General features: G+C 39.4%; 1 protein-coding gene across 1 annotated transcript in view; it reads right to left on the minus strand.

Moving 5' to 3' along the window:
* The window catches only part of LOC134418945 (uncharacterized), a 57,447-nt gene extending 35,413 nt beyond the window's left edge, over positions 1–22,034 (minus strand). Inside the window, exons 1-11 of the mRNA XM_063157972.1 lie at positions 21,869–22,034; positions 21,538–21,638; positions 21,119–21,188; positions 19,955–20,085; positions 18,188–18,276; positions 16,940–17,039; positions 15,563–15,606; positions 14,325–14,402; positions 5,623–5,819; positions 3,303–3,367; positions 2,923–3,029 (exon numbers count right to left, since the gene is read on the minus strand). Coding sequence (XP_063014042.1) covers positions 2,923–3,029; positions 3,303–3,367; positions 5,623–5,819; positions 14,325–14,402; positions 15,563–15,606; positions 16,940–17,039; positions 18,188–18,276; positions 19,955–20,085; positions 21,119–21,188; positions 21,538–21,638; positions 21,869–22,034 — 1,148 coding nt within the window. The remainder of the gene's footprint in view (positions 1–2,922; positions 3,030–3,302; positions 3,368–5,622; positions 5,820–14,324; positions 14,403–15,562; positions 15,607–16,939; positions 17,040–18,187; positions 18,277–19,954; positions 20,086–21,118; positions 21,189–21,537; positions 21,639–21,868) is intronic.
* Positions 22,035–22,283: the final 249 nt, after the last annotated feature.

The following is a 22,283-nucleotide window of genomic DNA, read 5'->3' on the forward strand; positions in this document are numbered from 1 at the left end:
TTTGAGCATGCTGCTAATCTATCACTGTTGTCATAAACATAACCACAGCAATAATGAAGCAAGGTACAGGACATAAATACAAGATACAATTTTTTAATTGCTGTAAAGAGATGGAAATGTGTTCACACAATAGAAATGAGTCCACCTTTATTTTTGACGAGATAAAAATAAGACAATCTCATTTAAGGCAACTGAATTTGCAAACTGTGTCTGTACTAAGTTATTTTAAATTATTTTAATTATTTATTATTTATTAGATATATATAAATTTATATATCTACAAACACTACAGTTACAGATACTAGAGCTGAAAATACATTCTGTGGGTCATTTCTAGCCCTTTCCTGTGTTAATAATGCAACAAAGAATCATGAACATAGAAGGACACCAGAGATATTTCAAGACTTCTTCACACACATATTGCCAAATGCCTTCTGCTTTCAATAATGAATAAACAAGTAAAAGGAGAAGTACACATGAAAGAAGTAAAGTAAGTCATCTTACAAGCTGCCAAAGCTGTTCAATGTCTTAGGTTAACAACTAATTTGATCTGTATCAATGAAGCAATTAAATTTGTGCGCCTTCTTCTGCACTTGCTGCCACTCAACTACTGGACAGAACTTAACCTAGAACAGACTGGAAGCTGGGTAGTTGAAAGATCACATCCTTAGAACATTCTCTTGAAACAGAGACCCAGACAGGCTCGATCAATGGCCTAAAGACAACTGCATGAAGTTCACTCAGGCTAAGTGCTGGGTCCTGCACTCGGGTCACAGCAAGCACAGGCAGCACCACAGTCTGCGCCAGGGTGGCCTGAGAGCTGCTTGGCAGAAAGAGACTCTCACATGCTGGCTGACAGGCAGCTGAACACAAGCCAGCGTGTGCCCAGGAGGCCAAGAAGGCCCGTGGCATCCTGGCCTGGATCAGCAATGGTGTGGCCAGCAGGACCAGGGCAGGGTTTGTCCCTCTGTACTCGGCACTGGTGAGGCCACACCTCAAATCCTGCGTCCAGTTTTGGGCACCTCACTTTAGAAAGAACACTGAGGGGCTGGAGCACAGCCATAGAAGGGCAATAAGGGTTGTAAAAGGTCTAGAAAACATGTCTTACAAGGAATGGCTGAGGGAGCTGGGGGTGCTCAGCCTGGAAAAAGGCTACACTAAAAGGAGGGTGTACTGAGGACGAGGCCAACTCCTTCTACTGTGCCTGCAGTGAGAGGAGCAGAGGAAATGGCCTTAAGCTGAGACAGGGGAGATCCAGATTAGGTATCAGAAAAAAAATTTCCACTGTTCAAGCTGTCAGGCACTAGAGTAGGTTTCCCAAGGAGGTGGTGAAGTAACCACTCCGGCAGGTGTTTAAGAGATGTCTGGATCTGGTGCTGGGTGATATGATTTAGGGATTACAGTGATGAAGCTGAGTTGATGGTTGGACTTGCTGATCTTAAAGGTCTCTTCCAACCTTGACAATTCCAGGATTTTATGAACAGAAACCAGGAAGAAAACCTTATGTTAACGTATCTGAAACAGCTACAGTTGCTGACAGAGCATCCTTTGAGAGGGATCAGAACAGCTTAATTCTTATTCTCTATCTGGACTGACATACACCAATCTTTTGCTGTGTCAAAGAAACAATTGCATATATTAAGCTGTTTAAGACTACATTTGAGATGCAGAATGTGTATATTGTAATTTTCAAAACAGAGAACTAACCCACTAGCTAATGGGCTAGAGACCATTTTTCATACCAGTTAATCAGCCCTCAAGTACCTCACTTCAGCTTTCCTCTGATGATTATGCAAGAGAGCACAGTATACAGGCTGAATTAATTTTCTAGATGTCAGAGATAGCAGCAGCACTACAATCTGTTTCATTCAAAGATACAAATATAGTCCAGTCTGAAATAATGTCCAAAAGCAAATATGAAATAGAAAACACAACATTCTACTTTTTTCCTAAAATAAACATCTAGGTTCCAGAAAGATGGCCTTCCAGAGGCTCTGAGTCTTTGTATTGGCCACTTTCTGATGGGTTTTTTTTATAATTGGATTTTCTCAATAGCTCTTGGACAGGAGCTTTTAGCATTTGCAATTCCACAGCCCCTATCAGCCTGCTCTTATCTGCCATATCTCTTGAGGGAAGTCAGACAACTCCTCCTTCACCACAGTGCTGCACACAGGCACATGAATAATCACTCCAAGTTCACAGTAAACCTTGGATTTCTGACTTTTCGAGTGTAGTTTCTGCAGGAGTCTACAACAGGATGGGGAAGAAGCTTTATATAAAACATGGCACAAGGAAATAGATCTCTTAACTAGAAAGACTGGAGCTACTGGAATAAGCACTGAGAGATTCCTGATATGGAATTATATTTAAGAGGAATTCCTCCATGCCCAAATATACTGGCATGACAATACAACTGAAAGTTTATCACTCTGTCTTGGAATTGTAACTCTGTCCTAAGAAAAAAAAACAAAAATCACTGGGTCACATTTTAGAAAGCATGTTTTAAACACAAACTCAGTAAACTTCCTATATTTCATATCAGTAAGGCTTTTCATAAAAAAGTTCTGTGAAAGCTGATGAAAACTTGTTTCACATGGGTTTATCTCTGGTATCTAATAAAATTTAATCTCAACCACAGCTTGTTCCTCACTAAATTCAGTCTCTCTCCAGCCACCTATTTTTAAATGTATTTGACACTTTTCTCACTCTGTCCAACCTAACCGAAGTGCAGCTACATATTGAAAACAGGTTTCTTGAAAAGGTTACTTAAGTCTTGAAATGTCATCCCAATAGGAAAACTATAATCTTCTAGGATTCTTACAAGGTTAGTAATGTTGCCATCATGGGTCACTGTTCTATTTTCATCACATCTGGAAAAAAAAAGGAGCAAACCAGATCCCCTTCCAAGACTCAAATACCAACCTTTGCAGAATAGCTTCTGCAGTGCGTTTTGCTTTTTGAACTGCCTTTGGGCCTCCCACCGGACAGACAGCAGTAGCTCTGAAGCCATCAAGATAAGTGGCATTTACCTAATGATAAAGAGATTATGAAGTTACATGGAATTCAGTATTGACAGGCTATAAACACTCTCTGGCAATCATTATCTATACAAATACATACTTTTTAAACAAAGTAACAGGTTTTTGCATATAAAAAAAGGTTTGCCTTTCCAAATTTTCCCCCTCTTTCTTTTACTCTTAGGGCAGAGAAGATGAGGATAGTGGTAAGTTTTAGCAGTGTCTCCAAAATTTAAGATCTTGTAAATCAAAATATACCGTTCACATCAAAAAATGAGGTAATACCTTATAAAATGTTGAAGGAGGCAATCCTTTTGCTCCACAAACTTTCACTGCTCCACCATCAAAACCTAGAGTAGTTAAAAATCAGTACTTCAGCTTCTTCAATATAACTTCAAAGACATTCTTTTGTGATACATATTAATCAAATGCATTTAATTAAAAAGCAAATCATTGATAGCTGTACTTCCAGAGAAGAGTAAACCTTTCAGAAAACAGTCCTTCCTGCCTTAGAAGGCACAGCAGCAAACTGGTGACTGAATTTATGTCTGCCATGAGCCTTTTAAGAGGGCGATTGAAATGTTTATTCATGCACTTAAAAAATACTTAACAAAGAAAGCAGCCTTAGGACATTAGACTCAATAGTTACATTCCTCTTAATATCCAGTTATTGCACACACACACACACACACAGAGCATACAATTTAATGCAGCTGGCTGGAGTGGACTGCAATCCCTCACTTGGTAAAGAATCAAAGCAAGATGAGAAACCAGCACGAGCTATTGGCTGAGAGCTTAGTAAGGGAAGGGTAACTTAATGTTAGCTTTCTTATCAATAACAGAAACAGTCTGAATATATTTGCCAGGGCAACAACCATGTTCAGTATTAGGGATATTATTGCAAAAAGAGAAAAGCAGAAAATTGCTGGGATGCCATCAGGTTCAAGCTTGAGGTGGAGAAAATCAGTAGGTGCTACTCCTTGAAAATCAGCAGTGCAGAATTGGCACCTCATGTTTTAGTGCCAGAATTATAGTGTAGTTCACCTGTGACTAACCTGTGTTTGCAAATATTTAAGAAGCAGTTCAAAGCCTTATATAAATACTCTGAAAAGATCAGAGCCTATCTAAAAAAGTAAATGTCACTAGTACAAATTTTACTCAAATAACATCATCACTGTCTCTCAAGACTGACATGAGGTTAATTTAATTCTCTAAATAGAGAACTGCATCCCTCCATTCAGGGTGAAGATATGGAAGAGTTTTATGTTCCAGGTGAAAGCATAGTACAAGAAAACAAATACCACAAAACCAAATGCATAGCATCCATTGACAAAAAGAAAACAAGCACCTCTCAGCTCAAACCCTGCAAGTAATCCAACAGAACAATAAAATCAGCAATATAAACAGCAAAATTAGATAGCTTGCCTCTTTTTACTGGTGTACGTGTCAAAGCACTTCAAACTAAAATATTTAAGCAATCTGCCCATTTTCCATCTGTTATATTTCTAAGAGGACTAACTGAAAGTTCATGTGAAAGTTCATTTTAAGTTCAAACATGTCATATCAGGTCATTTGCAAGCTAAAAGTTCATAGGAAGGTTAGGGATTCTTTTTTTAAAAAGAGAAAGACTAGGGGCTAAAAGCAGCAAGCTGGCCTTATCAGACAGCCGTTTGTTGCATGAGCTGAAGATTCACTGTACCATGTTATGTACTTTTTTACTCAAGCAATATATGCTTTATGTTACCACAATTTCAGTTTTATTCCAGTAAGTTTTTAATTCAAGATTTCGATTGTTCTAAGCTTTAGAAAGACACCTGGCATTCTGTCACAAGTAAGTTTCATTAGAAGGAAAAAAATATAATATAGATCCAGTAAAAGGCAAACTCTAGATGACTGTAGATAAAATTGTTTTCAAGCTGTCTTACTCAAATTACAGGTCTCTGAATCTGTTAAGCCTGGAGTTCTGGAGTTTTTTTGTTTTCTTTTTGAAGCTAAATTCTGAACATACATTATATCTATCTTTAGTTTACTGGCTGTTAAGTGTTTTGAGGATTGCAAATGGACTTTTTAAAAAAAGATTCTCCGGTGGAAATCCTGTACCTAATCATTCTTCTAGCATGATCCACATAAATGTCTAAGAAAAACGCCATTGCCAAGCAGTGCTTTGAAAGACACAGCCTTTCATTGCTACCAACACTTCAAATGTCCTAAGTAAAACCATGTACAAAACATTTTTTGAGAAAAAAAAAATTAGCTGCAGTTTAAAAAAAATACTGAAATCATAATGAAGCTGTCTTGATGTTGTTCTCACTGAATAAATAGTTTAAGGACTTGACAGGTGCAAGGCAGGCATTAAAAAGTAAAGCAAAAGGAGCAGTGATCAAAAATATAAAATAGTCAGCCAGCAAGATAAATAAGATTACATTTAAAATTTCTAAAAGAATTTCTAGAAGAAGTCCTTGAAAGTATCAGTTTAATACAACATGACTCTAAGGAACTGATTTAACAAGAAATATGCAGAGACTAAATGGAAATTAAAGTAGCTGCTTTTGTTTGATAACACACTTCATTGACACAGATTATCATTACATGAAAGAGGACTAACCTGGAATTTCAGTGATGGAAACCTGGGAAAAGTCACACGTAACATCTGGTAAAAGATAGCGCTGAGGATTGCCCAACTCATACACCAGCTGCTCAGCTACAGTGCCAAAAGAAATCAGTCCCCCTGTGTCTGGTGGTTTGGAAAGAATAAAGTCTCCTTCAGAAGAACATTCTACAATGGGAAAGCCTATGTTGTGCCTAGAATATAAAAACATTAAGAAAAAAGCCTTATAAATACGAAGGGAAAGCGAAAAGAAATATGAACAACAAAGCAAAATTTCTTAGTAATGGCCAATCAAGTAAAACCTGTCAAGAGTTACAATTTATCTGGCTGTTTCTACAGAAACATAGACAAAAAAAAAAAACAAGCCTTGAACAAACTGTTCAACTGAAATAATATGAGGATATAGTCTACTGTCTGGCAAAGAAACATAGATATAACAGGAGATTCCACCTGCAAACATGGGTGTAGGGAAGGGAACGGAGAAGGACACCGCCAGAAACAGTTCAAGTAAAAAGCTGAAAGAATTACAGGACTACGATTAAAGATGTAAATTTAGAGTAAAATAAACCATGGTTAATTCTGGCCCCATTTGGCTACAGCAGCACACACAGCATGATGGTGAAGACATCTAAACAAACCTTGCACTCTGATTTGTAAAAAGGCAGTCAAAGCAGGGAGAACAAACCGTGCTGGGAACCTCAGAGATAAAGAGAAGTAGGAAACAGGAATAATCACACCTACAAAGGATAACTTCACACGTTAATAATAAATTATACACAGGAAAGTAATAACTAAAAACAGGAAGACATATGAAAGGAAAGATCTTCAGCACACAGAAGACAGAACTAACAGAAAATTACAAGGCACAGCAAAAAGAAAAGCAGTGAAACTACAGACATGTTCATAAATTAAAATATTCTTTCTCACATTCTCACAAACAAAATATACAAAAAGTGATCAAAAAACTCATAATAGGAGGCACATACTGGTCATTACAGTAGCAGGGTAGAGTTTTCAGGATTATGTGGACAAGATCCAGACATCTGCTTTTCTAGCTAAAAGGCTTTCATTTTTTTTACAGAGAATTTGAGCAAAATTAAGAACTTCAAACTTTTCAGAAGTACCTGATAATTAAAATTAAGAATGCAAAGATTCTTCTGAAAATTCTACCTGGCTCCCTTCCCTCTCACAGGAAGCCTGAAATTTGTACAAGTGTCCCACAACATAAAATAAATACCAAAAGCGGAGTTAAGGAGATACAGTCCCTTGCAAAAGCTAAACCATTCTAAAAAGGTCCTAATAATGAAAGGTGATGAACTTTACCATGCTCGTTAAAGCCAATGACCTTCAGGTCTTCCATACAAACTTAAAACCAGTTAATCCCTCAATTTAATTATTTTTGGGTGGTAGTGGTAACAATGTGCTGAACGTACAACTGAATTGGTTATCAGCAAAGGTTACATGAACATAGTTTGTATAACATAAATCCACAAAGTCTGAAAGAAAGTAAGCAAAAATACCAGTGAACTCTTAAGGGACATATGTAAAAGTTCATGGGAGTTTGAGCAGATTCCTTATCATCAAGAATATTCAAACATAACTCCATTATTTTAAAGAAAGGATTAAGACACAAGATCTGTTACTAGAGATCAGCAACTTTTAACACTTATAGCAGACAAAACTGAAAAGTATGGTAGCTGGTGGACACCACATCAAATCAGTTAAGGTAATACTCCATTTGACTGGTCTTTGAAACTATTTACACCACTAAAAAGATATAGGAAACAAAACCAGCCTGCCCTGGTGAATGCAAAGAACTGAATGGAATTAACAATTTCATATACAGGCTCTTCTAGTGGGGGGGTGGTTGAGGGGATAAAGAGAGAGAAAAGATGGTAGTAGAAGTATGTACTACTCAAAATTTTGAAGTGTGACATAGAAAAAAACAACAGCCAAAAAAGCCCTCAATTCTTGGTCTAGAACATAAACATCTGGGAACAGACTAATGTGTAATTATCCTCATTTTAGATGCAAGGAGACACAGAGAGGAAGCATCATGATTTGGCCAGGATAACAAAGCAGGATCAGTGACTGAACAAGACTAGAATTAAGAAGCTTTTATCCTCTCAGTTCCATGTTTGTGTGCCTGACCCTACCACCTATCTGTCCTGTCTCAATGCAACAGCACCCAGTGCCCTGCTAGCAGGCTCAATGCAGCTTGATCAGATCAGATCCCCAGAAGAGACAGCACTCACATGAAGACAGATCACCCAGAGCAGTCCATGTCCCTGCACTGACAGCCAGTGTCCCTGCTGCAGCCCACTGGAATCTCAGCCATCAGCACTTGCAACTCTTACAGTGCTCTCCAGTGATCTTTGTCTTGAAGAAAGAACTGAACTGTAGATACTCAACTTCCTACTCTGAACCACTGAGTCTGCTAACATTGATTCAACTTCATTTTGCCCAACTTGCACTCTCAAAACCCCCAAACCATTAAAAAACAAGACCTAAATGTAATAGTGAGACAAAATGAGAAATTTCATCCCCTAATGTGATCAAAATACAGCAGATATTGTTTCCCCCCTGTGGTACACCACCACCCAATGAACTTTTCTGCATGGCCAGTTGGTTGCAGAAGATGTGCTTTTTCCCCCAGGTTATGCCAGCCTTGAAAGCTTCCCTCACTTTTTTAACAGTTCACAACATAGAGATGCAATGATCTGGGTAAGAAGCAACTGGATTCTACCTGTATTGTAACTGGATGACTGGGAAAATACAAATATCCAGTATTATCTTGTAGCAGATGGCATTAACAACCCACATTAACATACACACACTTAAGACAAAAATCTATTTTGTAAACTGCTAAAAGACATTACTTAAAATTACTTTCCACCTTGGAAACAAACTGGTCTGTCACTGCTAAGATACAGGCAAATGACAGCTACTTAAAGGCATAAAAAGCTCTTCAGCAGTAGCAGTTGCCTGGCTCAGGTATACCACAGGCAGTATAGTCACACCATCACCCTGACCATCACTCAAAACAGCAACTCTTTACCTGATTAACTCGTAGGCTTTGCTGAATGACTACACACCACATGACATCTGCTCTGTGGGGAACATGCCACCTTTAGGCTGTCCATAACCCATAGCCAAGCTGTCCTTTTGTATAGTGTAGCAGGGGAGTAAGCACAGAACTATGAACTTTATCAGCAACTATGGTCACAGCATCCAAAGGTACCTTGGCAAAGTGGCATCCTTCATCAATTAAAGAACTGCATCAGTTTAGTGACAGAATTCCTATGCAGGATGAAGCAGTAGCAAGCAATGGAAACAATTCCAAAAGGGAACTAATACAATTCACTTTAATTAAATTATACAAATTAATAAAATACAGTACTAGAAATAAATATCGAGTACTACTTTTAAAATATTTAAGCAGTTCTTTCAGCACAGGGTCAATATACACAAGAAACACACATCAGTTTGAGGGGAGATGACAACTACCATTGTTCAGTCCAAAAGGTCCATTTCAGGTTGTACGTTTGCCACTTAGCAAGTAAATCCATTATAAATGAATGTATATATAATATAGACATTAATAAACCAGAGCACTGAATGAGACCCAGCTAAGATTATACCTCAGAAAACCCCTCCAAACTGGGCCTAGATAGGAGTTAACAGTTAAAGCAGGTCTCAGTGAAGACCTACAGCACAGGAATAACCAAGTTACAAAACTGGTTTTGCTGCTGAAGCCTCCATCTCATCAACTTACTCTTATAGCAATCAAGAATCTGAGTTTTCTGTCAAGTTCTCTGCCAGCCAACAACTTACTCTTGGATTAAGTTTTTCCATGTAAAATGTTATTTTTTCTTCAGCTTTGGCTCTCAGAAATGTTACAGTTTACGGGCATGTCATAGGTGATAAATCAAGCTGTCTAAGCAAGGATCTCCTCCCTGTCTACTCTGGAACACTACTCAGAAGCCTCTGAGGAGCCATCAAGATGAACTTCCTCCTTGTTTTGCCATACTTCTTACACCATTTGCATTACAAGCAAAGTAAAATCCATGACCAGTACTTTGGCTCAGGGAAAGAGACATTTGAGATGGAACATGTATTTCTCCCATCCAAAGTGTCAAATCCCTCAAGTACCTCATTCTAGCCACTACTGCTCAATGGAGATTACTGGCAACAGAAGATGGGACAGGGAGTGGAGTACATTTACTTGCAGGGGAAGTTGCTGCAAGAATGGAAACAAAACCCCATAGCAATGCACAGTGGAAGTGAACCAGGATCCAAGTAAGCTGTGGTGTGAACTTTCAGCTCTACAGCTAATGCAGCTGCCTGGGACGTGACTCAGTGAATGTCACACCAAGGAGAGCTCTGAGCCAAGCTTCTCAACTCCTTAGCTATGCATTTTAACCAGAATGCTACTAGGCAAAAACCAGAAGCTCCTACCACTTCTAGTAGCGTTTTGACAACAGGTTCGAAACTGTTACTACATCAGGCAAGATCAGCACAAACTTACAAAGCAAAGGTATAAGCATCTCCTCATGTGTAGGTACCAAAATGTTTCCTAACATGCAATTCTGCTCGAGGCAAGACTTAGTGGTTGCATCACTTATCCCCTCTGACTAGGGTATTTCTATGTCTTGTACCTCCATTTCGAATGGCCAGACAATTTCAGGCTATACAGACCAGCTGCCTGGTGTTCTCACCTGCCTGGAACAGAGGGTGCTAGAGAGAAAGTAACATTCCACACTGCTGAATGGGACTTGCATGCTGGATTTTGTTCTAGTCTCAAATTAAGAAATCTGCATCCAGCCCTTAAGAGTCTACAGCTATTGACTTACCCTTTTGGTCATCCCAGGCCAGAGGATTATGCAGTCTCAACCAATGTACTCTTGGCTTAGGGCAAAATGTCAGTGTTTATCATCTCCTCAAAATGATTATCTACTGATCAGCCTTAGTTTATTCTCTCCTGCATTTCAAAACAAAACAAAACAATGTACTAATCACCCACTGGCACTAAATAAGAGCAAGAGACAGCAATGTCTGGGGACAAACGAAATTAAATAGAGATCTGTGAATTATCAGCGTAGTTCTAGCAGTACAGTTCATTTTCACACACGACATGAATTCCCCACTGGAAGCTGCAGACAACATAATGTAATGTCTGCTAACAGACATTAAATTGGGAGCAGTGCTGTATTATCACTTCTGCTGACCCTCTGCTGATGTGTATTACTATACAAATAACAGAAATGGACTAAGTGTCTTTTTTGTTAACACTAACTTAAAATCAGACTTTAGGAATGCACATTACTCTTTCTATAGACTATGAACTAATGGTTTCTTGCACTTTCTCTGCTAAACATCAGAGAATCCACGCAAGAGTCAAGCACCCACCCTCTCACTGGAAAAATAAACAGCACCTATCCCCTCTACCTATCTGCTGTCTTCATGAAAACTGGACAAAACCTTACAGCTTCAAGATTCCCACCTATATCCCAAATGCACTAAGGAGATACACACAGCGCAAATCTCAGTGCCTTAGGTGAACACAAAGAAAGCAAGTTCAGCTTCCATCAACTAAAGTAACTTGGAGAGTCACAAGCTGGAACATGCACTTCAATTGTTTTACATTAAAAACTTACTTTCAGGAGACAACAAAGGAAATTAAAGAATAGCTTAGGTTTTAGTAATTAACCATTAAATGCCCACACAAATATTCCTGAGATTCAAAGCACCCTTTTGCAGTGGAGTTCCCAGAAGTATCTGCATCAAACATTTCAAGAAAATTAAAAACAAACAACCCCCCCACCCACATCAAAAATCCACCAACTATGTTGGATGAATGAAGTGGATTCAATCCAGTGCCTCAATACTCACCAAGACATGATAGCAAATGCACAGAATATAAGCTCTAACTTGTCTGGCTTCATTTAGATTAACCAAAGTACTCTTGTTTACAAAGGTAATTATTTCTGCTTATGCATAAACAATAGACAGATAAGCTTTATAAACCTGAAATGCAGCAAATTCTTTGGGTTTTGTTTACAAGTTAGAAAAAAAACATACCCATCAGTCCTTCTTAGACAGAACAGCCCCATGGATTACTGTTCTTGGAGAGAAAAAAACCCCAAGGACAGTCCAAGAAGTGACCCCAGTTGGAGGCTAATGAAGCTCACCCTCCGCAGCGAGGTGTGAGGAGGAGAGAAGCTGCCCTCCAGTGTTCAGGTTCCACACACCAGTGTAAGTGCACGGGATGGGTTTTCTGCTCTTGGGCTGCAGAGATACACTCATGGAGTGGGAAACCCCCATGTGAAAGGCACATTAATGATAAACACAGATTGAACTTGGCTTCTTCCCCCTCCTATTTACTAATTTAATTGGGCCGGTTTGGATTTAACATTAGATACCACAGACACAATGATTTATTGAGATGTAAATTATTTTCACTTATTTCCAGCAGACTGCTAAAAATGTAATTTTTTCTAAAGGAGGGAGAAATCATTAACAGACACAGTCATGTAACTTTTGCAAACTCTGTCAGAGCTCTGGTGAACTATTTGCAATATAGTTAGTGGCCGCAGGTATGGGATGTTTTGGTCACTACTGAGACACCATGTTATTATTGTACATTATTATGAATGCATTATCTGAAAATAGATTCAGACTGTCTAAACAACGAAAAACCCCAAGCCAGAAAATTTTGTAAAACTCAGGAGAGAACAGGTTACTACTAAACTATTAAATAGAAAACACATTTTTCTGCATCCCAAGACTCTTAATAATATCTGCCCTCCATGCTTTTGGGCCTAAATATAGACAATCACTATTCATCAGGAAGCCAAAATTTATCCAAATAATCTTCTCCCTGCATTCCTTCTCCCCATATTCTAAGTGGATGGGCTGGATCCCAATTCCACTTCAGTTAGTGAAGTGGATCTCCACTCTACAGCTCAAAACCTAAAATCAAAGCTCATACATTATTCTGGTTTTGACTGATTTTAGCAGCTTATCATACAGGCTGATGTGTCACATTATTTTATTTCAAGAATTTCATCAATTACCTGTCTAAGACTCAAAAATTGCCAACAAACTGACTAGTTTAAGGCACCATAATCAACTTTTTAGCAGACTTAAACTGAAGGTAAATAAGCAACTGTTATATTAACACAAATACAGTCATGTATGGTTTCAGGGTATGTACACATATCGAAGGGGACACGGTAACAGCAGTATCAGGTGTTAAACCTCTATATTCTTTAACAGAGATTCAATTCAGTCAGCTGTCACAAGTCTACTATGATTTTAGACAAAGTTCTGTGATTTTACAGATACAAAACTATTAGCTACGCATATTTGTGTACTTAAACCCTTCTGGAAAATTAGCTACTCCCACTCCAATAGCTCACAACAGCTTCATATATTCAAGGTGCCTTTCTTTTTAAAAGCCAGATGGACACTCTTCACAGAAAAATCCTTAAAAATAAAGATCTAGCAAACATTTTAATAAGAAAATTACTATTCTCTTTTTTCACTTTAATTCTTTTATAAAGCAAGGTCTTCTGGAGTCACAGTTACAAAAGATTTTAAGAAGTTTCATGATGCAGCACAATTAAATGACTGGGAAAGACATCAGAATAGGAATTCTAAATTTCCAAACCAACTTGTTACTATAAACTCTCTGCTTTGATTTCCCATAGAATACAACAGTGAAGAGTGAGTGCACTTTGCTCAGTAAACTTCCAGTAGGTGAGAAGAAATGTCCAATCCTGTTTGTTTCAATGCCATACATGCATTCACCTTTAATCAGCAGCGCTTAGGAACTCAGAAAAGCAGCATACATCTTTTAGGATCACACTCTGAATCAGCAGCAGAGGAGAAGACAAGGAGAAGAAAAAATCCAGGGAGCCCTATGGCTCTTCAGACAGCAGGGCACAGTCCTGCTGGGTCACCCACCTGGACCAGAGTCAGCCTGAGTGCAGGAACACACTGCATTAAAGCACTCTTCTCTCCTGCACCTCCCTGCTGCTCTTCATCCTGCCTTTCTCATGTGTTCCCCAACTACTTTTAAAAACAGGTCGGTAAAAAGCTGGCTCCCTCAGCAGGCAGAACAGCACACATACACGTAACTCTAATTCAATACCTCTGAACACAAGACACACACAGAATTTTCTGGAAGGACTGACCATCCAACACATTTGTGTTCATTGGGTTATTCAGCAGGACAGAACTAAGGCACATACTCATACCTACCAAAGCAAATTATGTGAAATTTTGACTGACCAGCAAGCATCTCTCATCTAACCAAAGACTATTGTAACAGCATCCAAAACATCAATAGTGACTTTTCTGATACAATCATACATGAAAGCCAATAATAAATCTTTTCAAAAAGCAGAGGATACTGAAGGGAACAGGAAAAAAATAGTTTTAAAGGGGAAAAAAATAATCAAAGGGCTAATTTGTTTTTCAAAATCTGCTGAAGTTAACAAAAGAAAGACCCTGTCTGACCAAAAAGGAAAACCAGAACTTGTAGAAAAGTAATGTTGAGGTGGCAAAATATCACGAGGCCCATATTGTGTCCCCAAAAATAAAAAGGTAGAAGCAGTTTTCATAACACAGATACAGGCAGAAAACCTCATCTTTAGTCCACTACAAACATGCATGCTGGTCTCAAGTTTACCTACCAGTCTGGTACTGTGTGCCAATCAGTGAATATTCCACCTGTACACTGAGCACCACATTCAATGAGATGACCTGCAAGACTGGGAAAATGGCATTAAAGTAACTAAGTAAAATGCAAAAATAAATTTTTACAAATTCAGCTTTAAAATACAATGGAAATAGAGCTAAATTAAAAACATGCCATTTTCCTCCACAAGTATCTAACACAATTATGAATTATACATTAAGCATAAAAAGGGATCCTGAAACATGAATACATTGTTTAAAGGGCAAATTTTTGCAAGAATTTTCTTACACAAAATGAATACCTAGATTGCCTCACACCTAAAACCAAGTTCTCCTAGTCATATCAAATCTTGATCTAAAATTCAGTATCTTAGTAGTCTGCACTGTGTGTAACTAAACAGACAAAGACCAATTTTAAATGAAGAGAAAAAAAATTCACCTCTGCATTTATATATTCACTATGGTGTATTATAATTATGTATTACTATTTTCTAATTTTGATTGTGATAGTCCATAACTATTTAACAGAATTATGGGGAAAATCTTCATTTCCATCATCCCTCAGTGGAGCCTGAATGAATTTCTCTCCACATTTTTTCCTCAAGCAGAAGTTCAAGAACACTAACACTAGAGTTTGCTCAGGCTAAGGACTTCATATAATGAGTCTTCATAATGAGGACTTCAATTCAGATAAATTATGCACAACATTAAATTAGGAGGCATAATTCTACTCCTTTCTGAAACACATTCCTAACCTTAGGACTACGACAAGGATTTGTAAATGGGAGCACGACACTGAGCTTCAACAAAACCATACCTGGATGCTGCCTTCTGACCAAACCTGCTTTTCTGCATCTTTCAGAGTTAGCCCTGCAACCACTCCAATTATCAACAGTGGCAGCCAGACAGAAAAACCTGGGAATCAGTGGCCTGAAGTATAAGATTTCATCTCTCAACACAAAATGAACAGCAAGAGAAAGTTAAGCTGTTAAATAAAATCTTTCAACCCTTTCTTTCTTTTCTTATTTTAAGCTGGTTCCAGAATGAAGTTTCTATAATTTCAATTCCAAGTGAGAGTAGTAAGTGAGCATTGAAAAAACTCAAAACCTAACAAAAACATGCAAATAAATTAATGCAGTGATAATATGAAAAATTAGTAGGGGCTGAAAAAGCTGCTACCTTGACATTATGATATGAAATATAGATTTACCCCATTTCTTCTTATATCATTTACCTTCCTGCAGCTAGCAAGTCATAGTCATCCCTATTCCAGCCAAACTAGAAGAAAAAACAAAAATATTTTAAATGCACATAAGTTTCATACAGTACAAAAAACTGCACACAGTATGTTCATTGCTTTGAGTAACAATGCATTGGATATATTTTAAATCTAAATAACAATAACTGGCAGGCACTGTACATGGATTTGAGTTCCTATACAGCAAATCAGCAAAAAAAACTTCTGACATGCTCCAGTTTTGCTCCCATTGATACACCACAACAGATTTAAACTCTGAAAGTCATACCCTCTTCAAAAAAACTGGAAGGGCAACACCCATATTACTTAAAAGTGAACAACCTACAGGTTTAAAAGTATAGTACCTATCTTGCATCACCTGGACAAACCACCGTGTCTTCAACTTCTGAAAATTATCAGTTCCTGGAGTACTACCAGTCACCCTCAAAAACTGGACGTATGCTTTCTGTTTAATTAGAAATTTTAGCTAGAGTCTTTTCCCTGAGTTCAACCTGCAAGCAATACAGTAATTGTTTCTTATTTAGCACTTTGCAGAAATCTTCCTAAAACCCTTCCTACATAAATTAGATAAGGTCTCTCAGGAGTAGGTAATACACACTGACAGTTGTTATTTTGTGAAAGTTAACAACAAGGAATAAAGCAAGAAGTCATAATGGAAATTATAAATGGAAAATTAATTAGGCAATGTTTGAAGTCAAAAGAGTATGATGTCATAGAAAGTATAACTAAACACATACCCTATTTTTTTAAATACACACCAAAAGAAAGCTTCTATATTTGGCCATGTGTGATCCTTCACAAAAATTCATGAAAGCCTATTAAAAATACTTCAGAAAACTACATACTATGCCAGTGTAATTTTTGAATTTCAAGGACTTTCAGAAATGCTGCATTGAAACTTGACTACTTTAAACAAAACTGCTTACCCACTGAACAGAAAACCCCAATGTTTTACACCACCTCACATGCCACCCCCCAACCAGAGTGAGCTCTACTACTGACACTTGGTGGTGAAGAAAAATATACTTGCACACCAAATTTTTCAGAAAGGCAAGGGAAAAAAATCCAAAACAAATGGTAAGAGTTAAATATTGGTGAAAGAGGCTAAGACTTCCTGAACTTCACCTGTACTTTCTAGTTCAATGGTAACAAATTAACAAGTTAACAAATTTGCCTGCAATCAATCTAGGAGAAGCGGAAGCTGACACTTTTCACGCATGTAAGAAAAAAAATACAGATGCTCATTATTTTTATTTAGTATCTACATTTTCATAAGGGACAAAAATTGTCTGACAACTGCTGAATATTCACTCACATTTATTCATTAGCATTTGGAAATTAACTTGTACTTACAGAATGAATGAGCGGTCCCAATACGATCCCACTGTCGACACATCTGCCCGTCACAACAATATCAGCCCCAAGGTCTAGAGCTCTGCTTATTGGTCTGGCTCTAAAAATGACAAAACACAGCATAAGTACTTTCATCTTTTAAAACATCAGTTCCCTGACACACACACAGGCTAAAAAAACACTTTAAAATTGCATAAGAAATCAGTAAAATCTACTACAACAACAAACCTGTGGTTAGGTATGTACATCAAGAGTATTTTAAAGAGCAGTCATCAGGGCACTATCAGATTCAGGTACCTACATAACATAACTGGAACACTTCCCTTAATGTCCATGGAAACTTTCTTGGATAAAGTGCAGAGTGGGACATTTCTAAATAAATTACAGAAAAGAGTGCTTTTCAGAGATTCATTAACCATTTAATTTTCAGTGTGTATAAAGTGTATAAAGATGAACATTCTTCAGGGACAAAACCTGGTGACTTAGTCCTCCAATTTTAAACCTTTCAGGTCAATTACCCATGTGATTTAAGAACTCACAATATTGTCCAACTTTCAAGAGCACTGTGCAAGAATGGGATCACCAGGACCATCAATTGGAAGAGATGTCTGTGACCACTGTCTCATTTCTCAGTAATCTCCCTTTACTAGACCTGATTCACACTGATTCATCAGAAGTGGACGGTGACAATGAAAATGCAGTTTCACAAAGAGGTAGCTAGAATACCTGCATTCACAGACTTATGGAAACCCTAAGCATCATAAAGGAGGGAAGGGAGATCTTTCAAAACAAGTGACCATCCTGAAAAACTGGTTTCCAAAATTTCAATTGTACAAAGCCTGACAGAGTTCAGCACAACATAACAGAACCTCCTACAGCACTGACCACATCCCAGTACTTGAATTCCCTGTTTGCACTTCTCTAGTGACAACACAATAAACTACTCCATTCTGCAACAGAATACTCAGCATATGAAAAAGCACTTTTGCAATTGTTATAATTGAACTAACACTGTTTTGGCTTCAACTAAAACCTGATAATTCAGGTGGTGTACTGCTAAGAAGTCATAACTTACAATGTTATAACTAAAACTTAGTTACAAACAAATTTTTTTTCTGGTTGCCTGAATTAATTCAAAGGTGAACCTCATCTACTGAGTAGTTCTAACTGCAAAGCAAAATAAATTCCTGTATTCAATGTGTTAAAATTAGTTGCTCATAATAAATACACCTTGCTAAAATAACTCACCCAAGATACACATTCATGCTGTGAATATTCTCTGGAAATTGTTTGCCGCTCTCTAAATCGGTGACGCCAGCTCCTTTTAAGTTGTCTTTCTGTTAGAAAACAAGCAGAACACACAAGCTGTGAGTATTTTGAAGTTTCTACTGTTAGCCTCTCTTTAGTATCAAACAACAGATCCACATCATAGCAACTCTAAGCCAAGTATAATTATTAAAAGTATTAACAATACCAATCCGGTGAATGGCTAAAAGCCTTAGATACACTTTTAACCACAACTCTTCCAGCATGCAGAAAATTAAGGTAGTCTTTAAAGAATGTAATGTTCATTTATATATGACCAACAACAATGATCTGGTGTATTTCCTAGGCTTTAAAAGCTGTTTAATTGCTATAGGACTAAATAAATCAAACCCTGCAATCAGAAATGTATCTGCCACATCAGCAATGGTGTCATGGTCAGAGAACAAGGTTAATCCTACAGCTTCATATGGTACTTAGAATAAGCTGTGTTTCGGGAAAAGTAGGGGCAAGGGGAGGGTGTGGTTTTGACCATGAATTAGGCATTAGCTTGGCAATCCTGTGGACTGAGGGGACAGTGAATGCATAGACACAACACCCATGTAAACTGTAAATACTAATTTACAGGTGGGATCTCTAGTGTGGGGAAAAAAACCCCAAACTTCCACTCTGAACTAATTTGGTATTCTAAATGACCGAAATCCTCCAAACCACAAGAAACATTTACCATATTTCATGTATCAACAGTAGAAGTTGTCTGTAGACCATAAAAGCTGTGTCGTTTTGTTCCTGTAGGTTATGTACTGGCAACAGCACAGAAAACAATGCATTTCAGATCAGACATGTTCATAACAAGCTCAAACAACAACCACTGTTGTACCAGTAATGAAATTCTGGCCCACAGACAGTAATCTCAGCAGGGCAGAAGTGGCTTAAAAGGAAGTCCAAGCACCACACATAACTTGCAAATAAGGAATCTTACTTGACAATCTCCCACATTCAAGAGCATGCAAGAGGTAACAGATCCTATGCAGATAAATCATTTTCCAAGTTACAGGCAGAGATTTAACCACACTGCAAACCTCTCCTCTCTTAACTACTATTGTGTACAAACTCTTTTCCCAGTAGTTTTTCGGGTATGGCCAACCTTTTTCTGCAGATTTCATAGATAAAGTGCAATTCTCTAAATTAAAAAAAAAATCCCATGTATTTAATCTTTCAATTTTTTTTTTTATATTTGAACTTCAATCCTCTCACTTAACATTACCTTACTGGCTGTAAACTAATTACTTAAAACCAGAAAACCAACTATCTATAAACAAAGTACCATCAGGAAATGCCTGTAAACCACTAAAAAAGCTAGAAGGGATAAACATTTGAATGTGTGGTAGCTACACCACATTCAGAAGAATTAACTGGCATGATTACCTAGTTTAGACAGAAGCATTAAATAACTGCATGTAATAGCTTCTCCTGAAGAGCAGACAGACCTTACAGAAGATGCACATTTTGCTTCAAAAAGCTAAACAGAAGATGCAGAACCTTATAAAATTCACCCCCACTGTATACCAAACAGCAGATGTGCCAAGAATTATATTTATGAACTAAAAGAACATAAAAGATTATGAAGAACAATGCTTCTGATAGTAGAAGACTAGTGCATAGAGACACACAGGGTTCCCATGGGACAGTAAATGCCATCTTCATGCTATACAGACTTGAGCTACTAGGGTGTAAAACACAGTGAAATACCTCACTCATCAGATCATCTCCAGCAACAACAGCTATTTTCAAATCAACATCTGCCTTCTTTGCCACCTCCTGAAGGGCAGCTGCACAAGCAAGTGGATTAATTCCACCAGCATTACTGACGACACGAACACCTAACAGAAAAAAAACAAAGGCAAATAAAGTTCAGCAGCATCAATAATCAATCACCTGTACTTTAAAAAGTGTGCTGGAGCACAAGGAAGGTATCATCTTTGCAAGATAACAGACATTCAGTCAAGCAAAATACAAAAACCACATTAAAATAAAACCACATTTAACCTGTGAAAGGATCAGAATAAGCCAGTGCAAAATTGTTTAGAGAAAAATAACTCCTATAGAAACTTCTCATCTATCCTTTATGAATGGAAGGAGAAAGTGACCAGAAAGACACACATAATGAGGCAGACAGACACCATCAAACACCTCCGGCAGAACAGCAACAGACACTGTGAAGCTTTGCTAATGTAAACAAACAAAAAAAAAAACAGTGGAAAATCATATTGTAGAACTACGTGGGAATTTTGAAAAACTTAAAAGACCTTGAAAACACCTAGCTCTCATGCTTTAAAAAAGATCTGTAAAGCAATCTACCATTCACAGATTGAAGCTATAGTAAGAAATACATGGAAATACACGTATGTATTTGCAATTGCAACAAATACCTTAAATCAACCCAATTTCACCATCAGACCTGTACCCCACATCAATTACAATGGGATTTTTCATAGAATTCTAGAATAGTTTGGATTAGAAGGACCTTAGAGATCACCTAGGTCCAAGTCCCCTGTTATGGGCAAGGTTATTCAGGGCTCCATCCACCCTGGCCCTAAACACTTCCAGGGATGGGGCACTCACAACTTCTCCAGCCAACCTGCTCCAGTGCCTCACCACCCTCACAGTAAAGAGCTTCTTCCTAGCATCCAATCTAGATCTACCCCAGCTTATAGCTATTCCCCCTTCTTCTATCACTACATATCCCTGCAAAAAGTCCAACTCTCTTGCAAGCCCCCTTTAGCTACTGCAAGGCGCTGTAAGATCTTCCCAGAGCCTTCTCTTCTCGAGACTGAACAGTCCCAACTCTGTCAGCCTGCTTTCCTAAGCAGGTGCACTGAATTAACACAGAAACTCGTGCAAGGAGTAGCATACCTTTCCTGTGAATATCGTTTATATAGGGAGCCATGGCAGTGGAGACAAAATCCGGAGTGTAGCCTAAAACCTGAAATAATTAAGAGCTGTAACCATTTCTTACACGTAGGTCAACCCAACCCCTCTCCTTGGTTAACACAGAAAACAGCGAAGAACCACTACGTCTCAAATAATACCATCATTTAGGTAACGATGGGAAACGACACGAACACTTTCACCAGATGAAACTGAACAGATGCAAATAAATACATGCGAATAACAAGTATACTTAGGAAACCGTGTCCCCGAGTCCAGGTATGTCTTAAACAGGTTTCGGGCGCGATTTGTGCTGAAGGAGAGCTCGGGAGGTCGCAAAGTACCAGAGCGCGCCCGCCCCGGCCGAGCCCGGCACGCTGGGGCCGGACACCGGCTCTACTTACGGGAGAGCGGGCCTTGGCGGCCGTCAGCAGCGACATGGTGATCTCGGAGAGGTAATCGAAGACGAGGAAATCCAGCTTCCCTCCGTACAGCAGCTGCGGCACTGCCGGGGCAGGCAAGAAGGCACCATCAGCTCGGGGTACCCCCGGTGCCCACCCCTGGCCCCGGTGCCGGCCCCGCCCGGGCGTGCGGCGGCGGCCCCGGCCCGGCCGCTTGCGCAACGGGGCTCTCCGTGGCGCTGGGGCCGCCGCCCGCCGGGCTGACCCCGGTCCCCGCCGCCCCGCCGGGTCTCCGGGCCGCCCCCCGAGCAGCCGCTGCCGCCCCACCGCCCACCTGCGACCGCCGTGTCCCCCCAGAAGCCCGAGGCGCAGCCGATGCGCACCGCGGCGCCCGCCGGGGGCTCGCAGCCCGCGCTGCGCCGGCGGCTCCAGCGGGGCGGGCGGGCGGCGGCCCCCAGGAGCCGCGGGCCCCGCAGCGCCAGCAGCGCGGCGCAGCTCATGGTGCGGGCAGCGGGAGTACGGGCACCGCCCCGCCTGAGGCTGCCCGACACAGGCTGGGGAGGAGCTGGGGCCTGCGGAGGCGATTGGGAAAAGGGGCGGGAGAAAGTTCATAAATCCCGGGTGCGCGGGCGAGAGCGCTGGGAGGTGTACGGCTGCTGCCGGGTGTGCTCTATGCGCTAGTCAGCTGTAGGGCAGCGATGGGTCCGGCTCCGGGCGTGTCCGAGCAAGGCCTCTCCGGCTCGGGCTGT

Source organism: Melospiza melodia, chromosome 5 (genome assembly GCF_035770615.1).
Source record: "Melospiza melodia melodia isolate bMelMel2 chromosome 5, bMelMel2.pri, whole genome shotgun sequence".
Classification (NCBI taxonomy): domain Eukaryota; kingdom Metazoa; phylum Chordata; class Aves; order Passeriformes; family Passerellidae; genus Melospiza; species Melospiza melodia.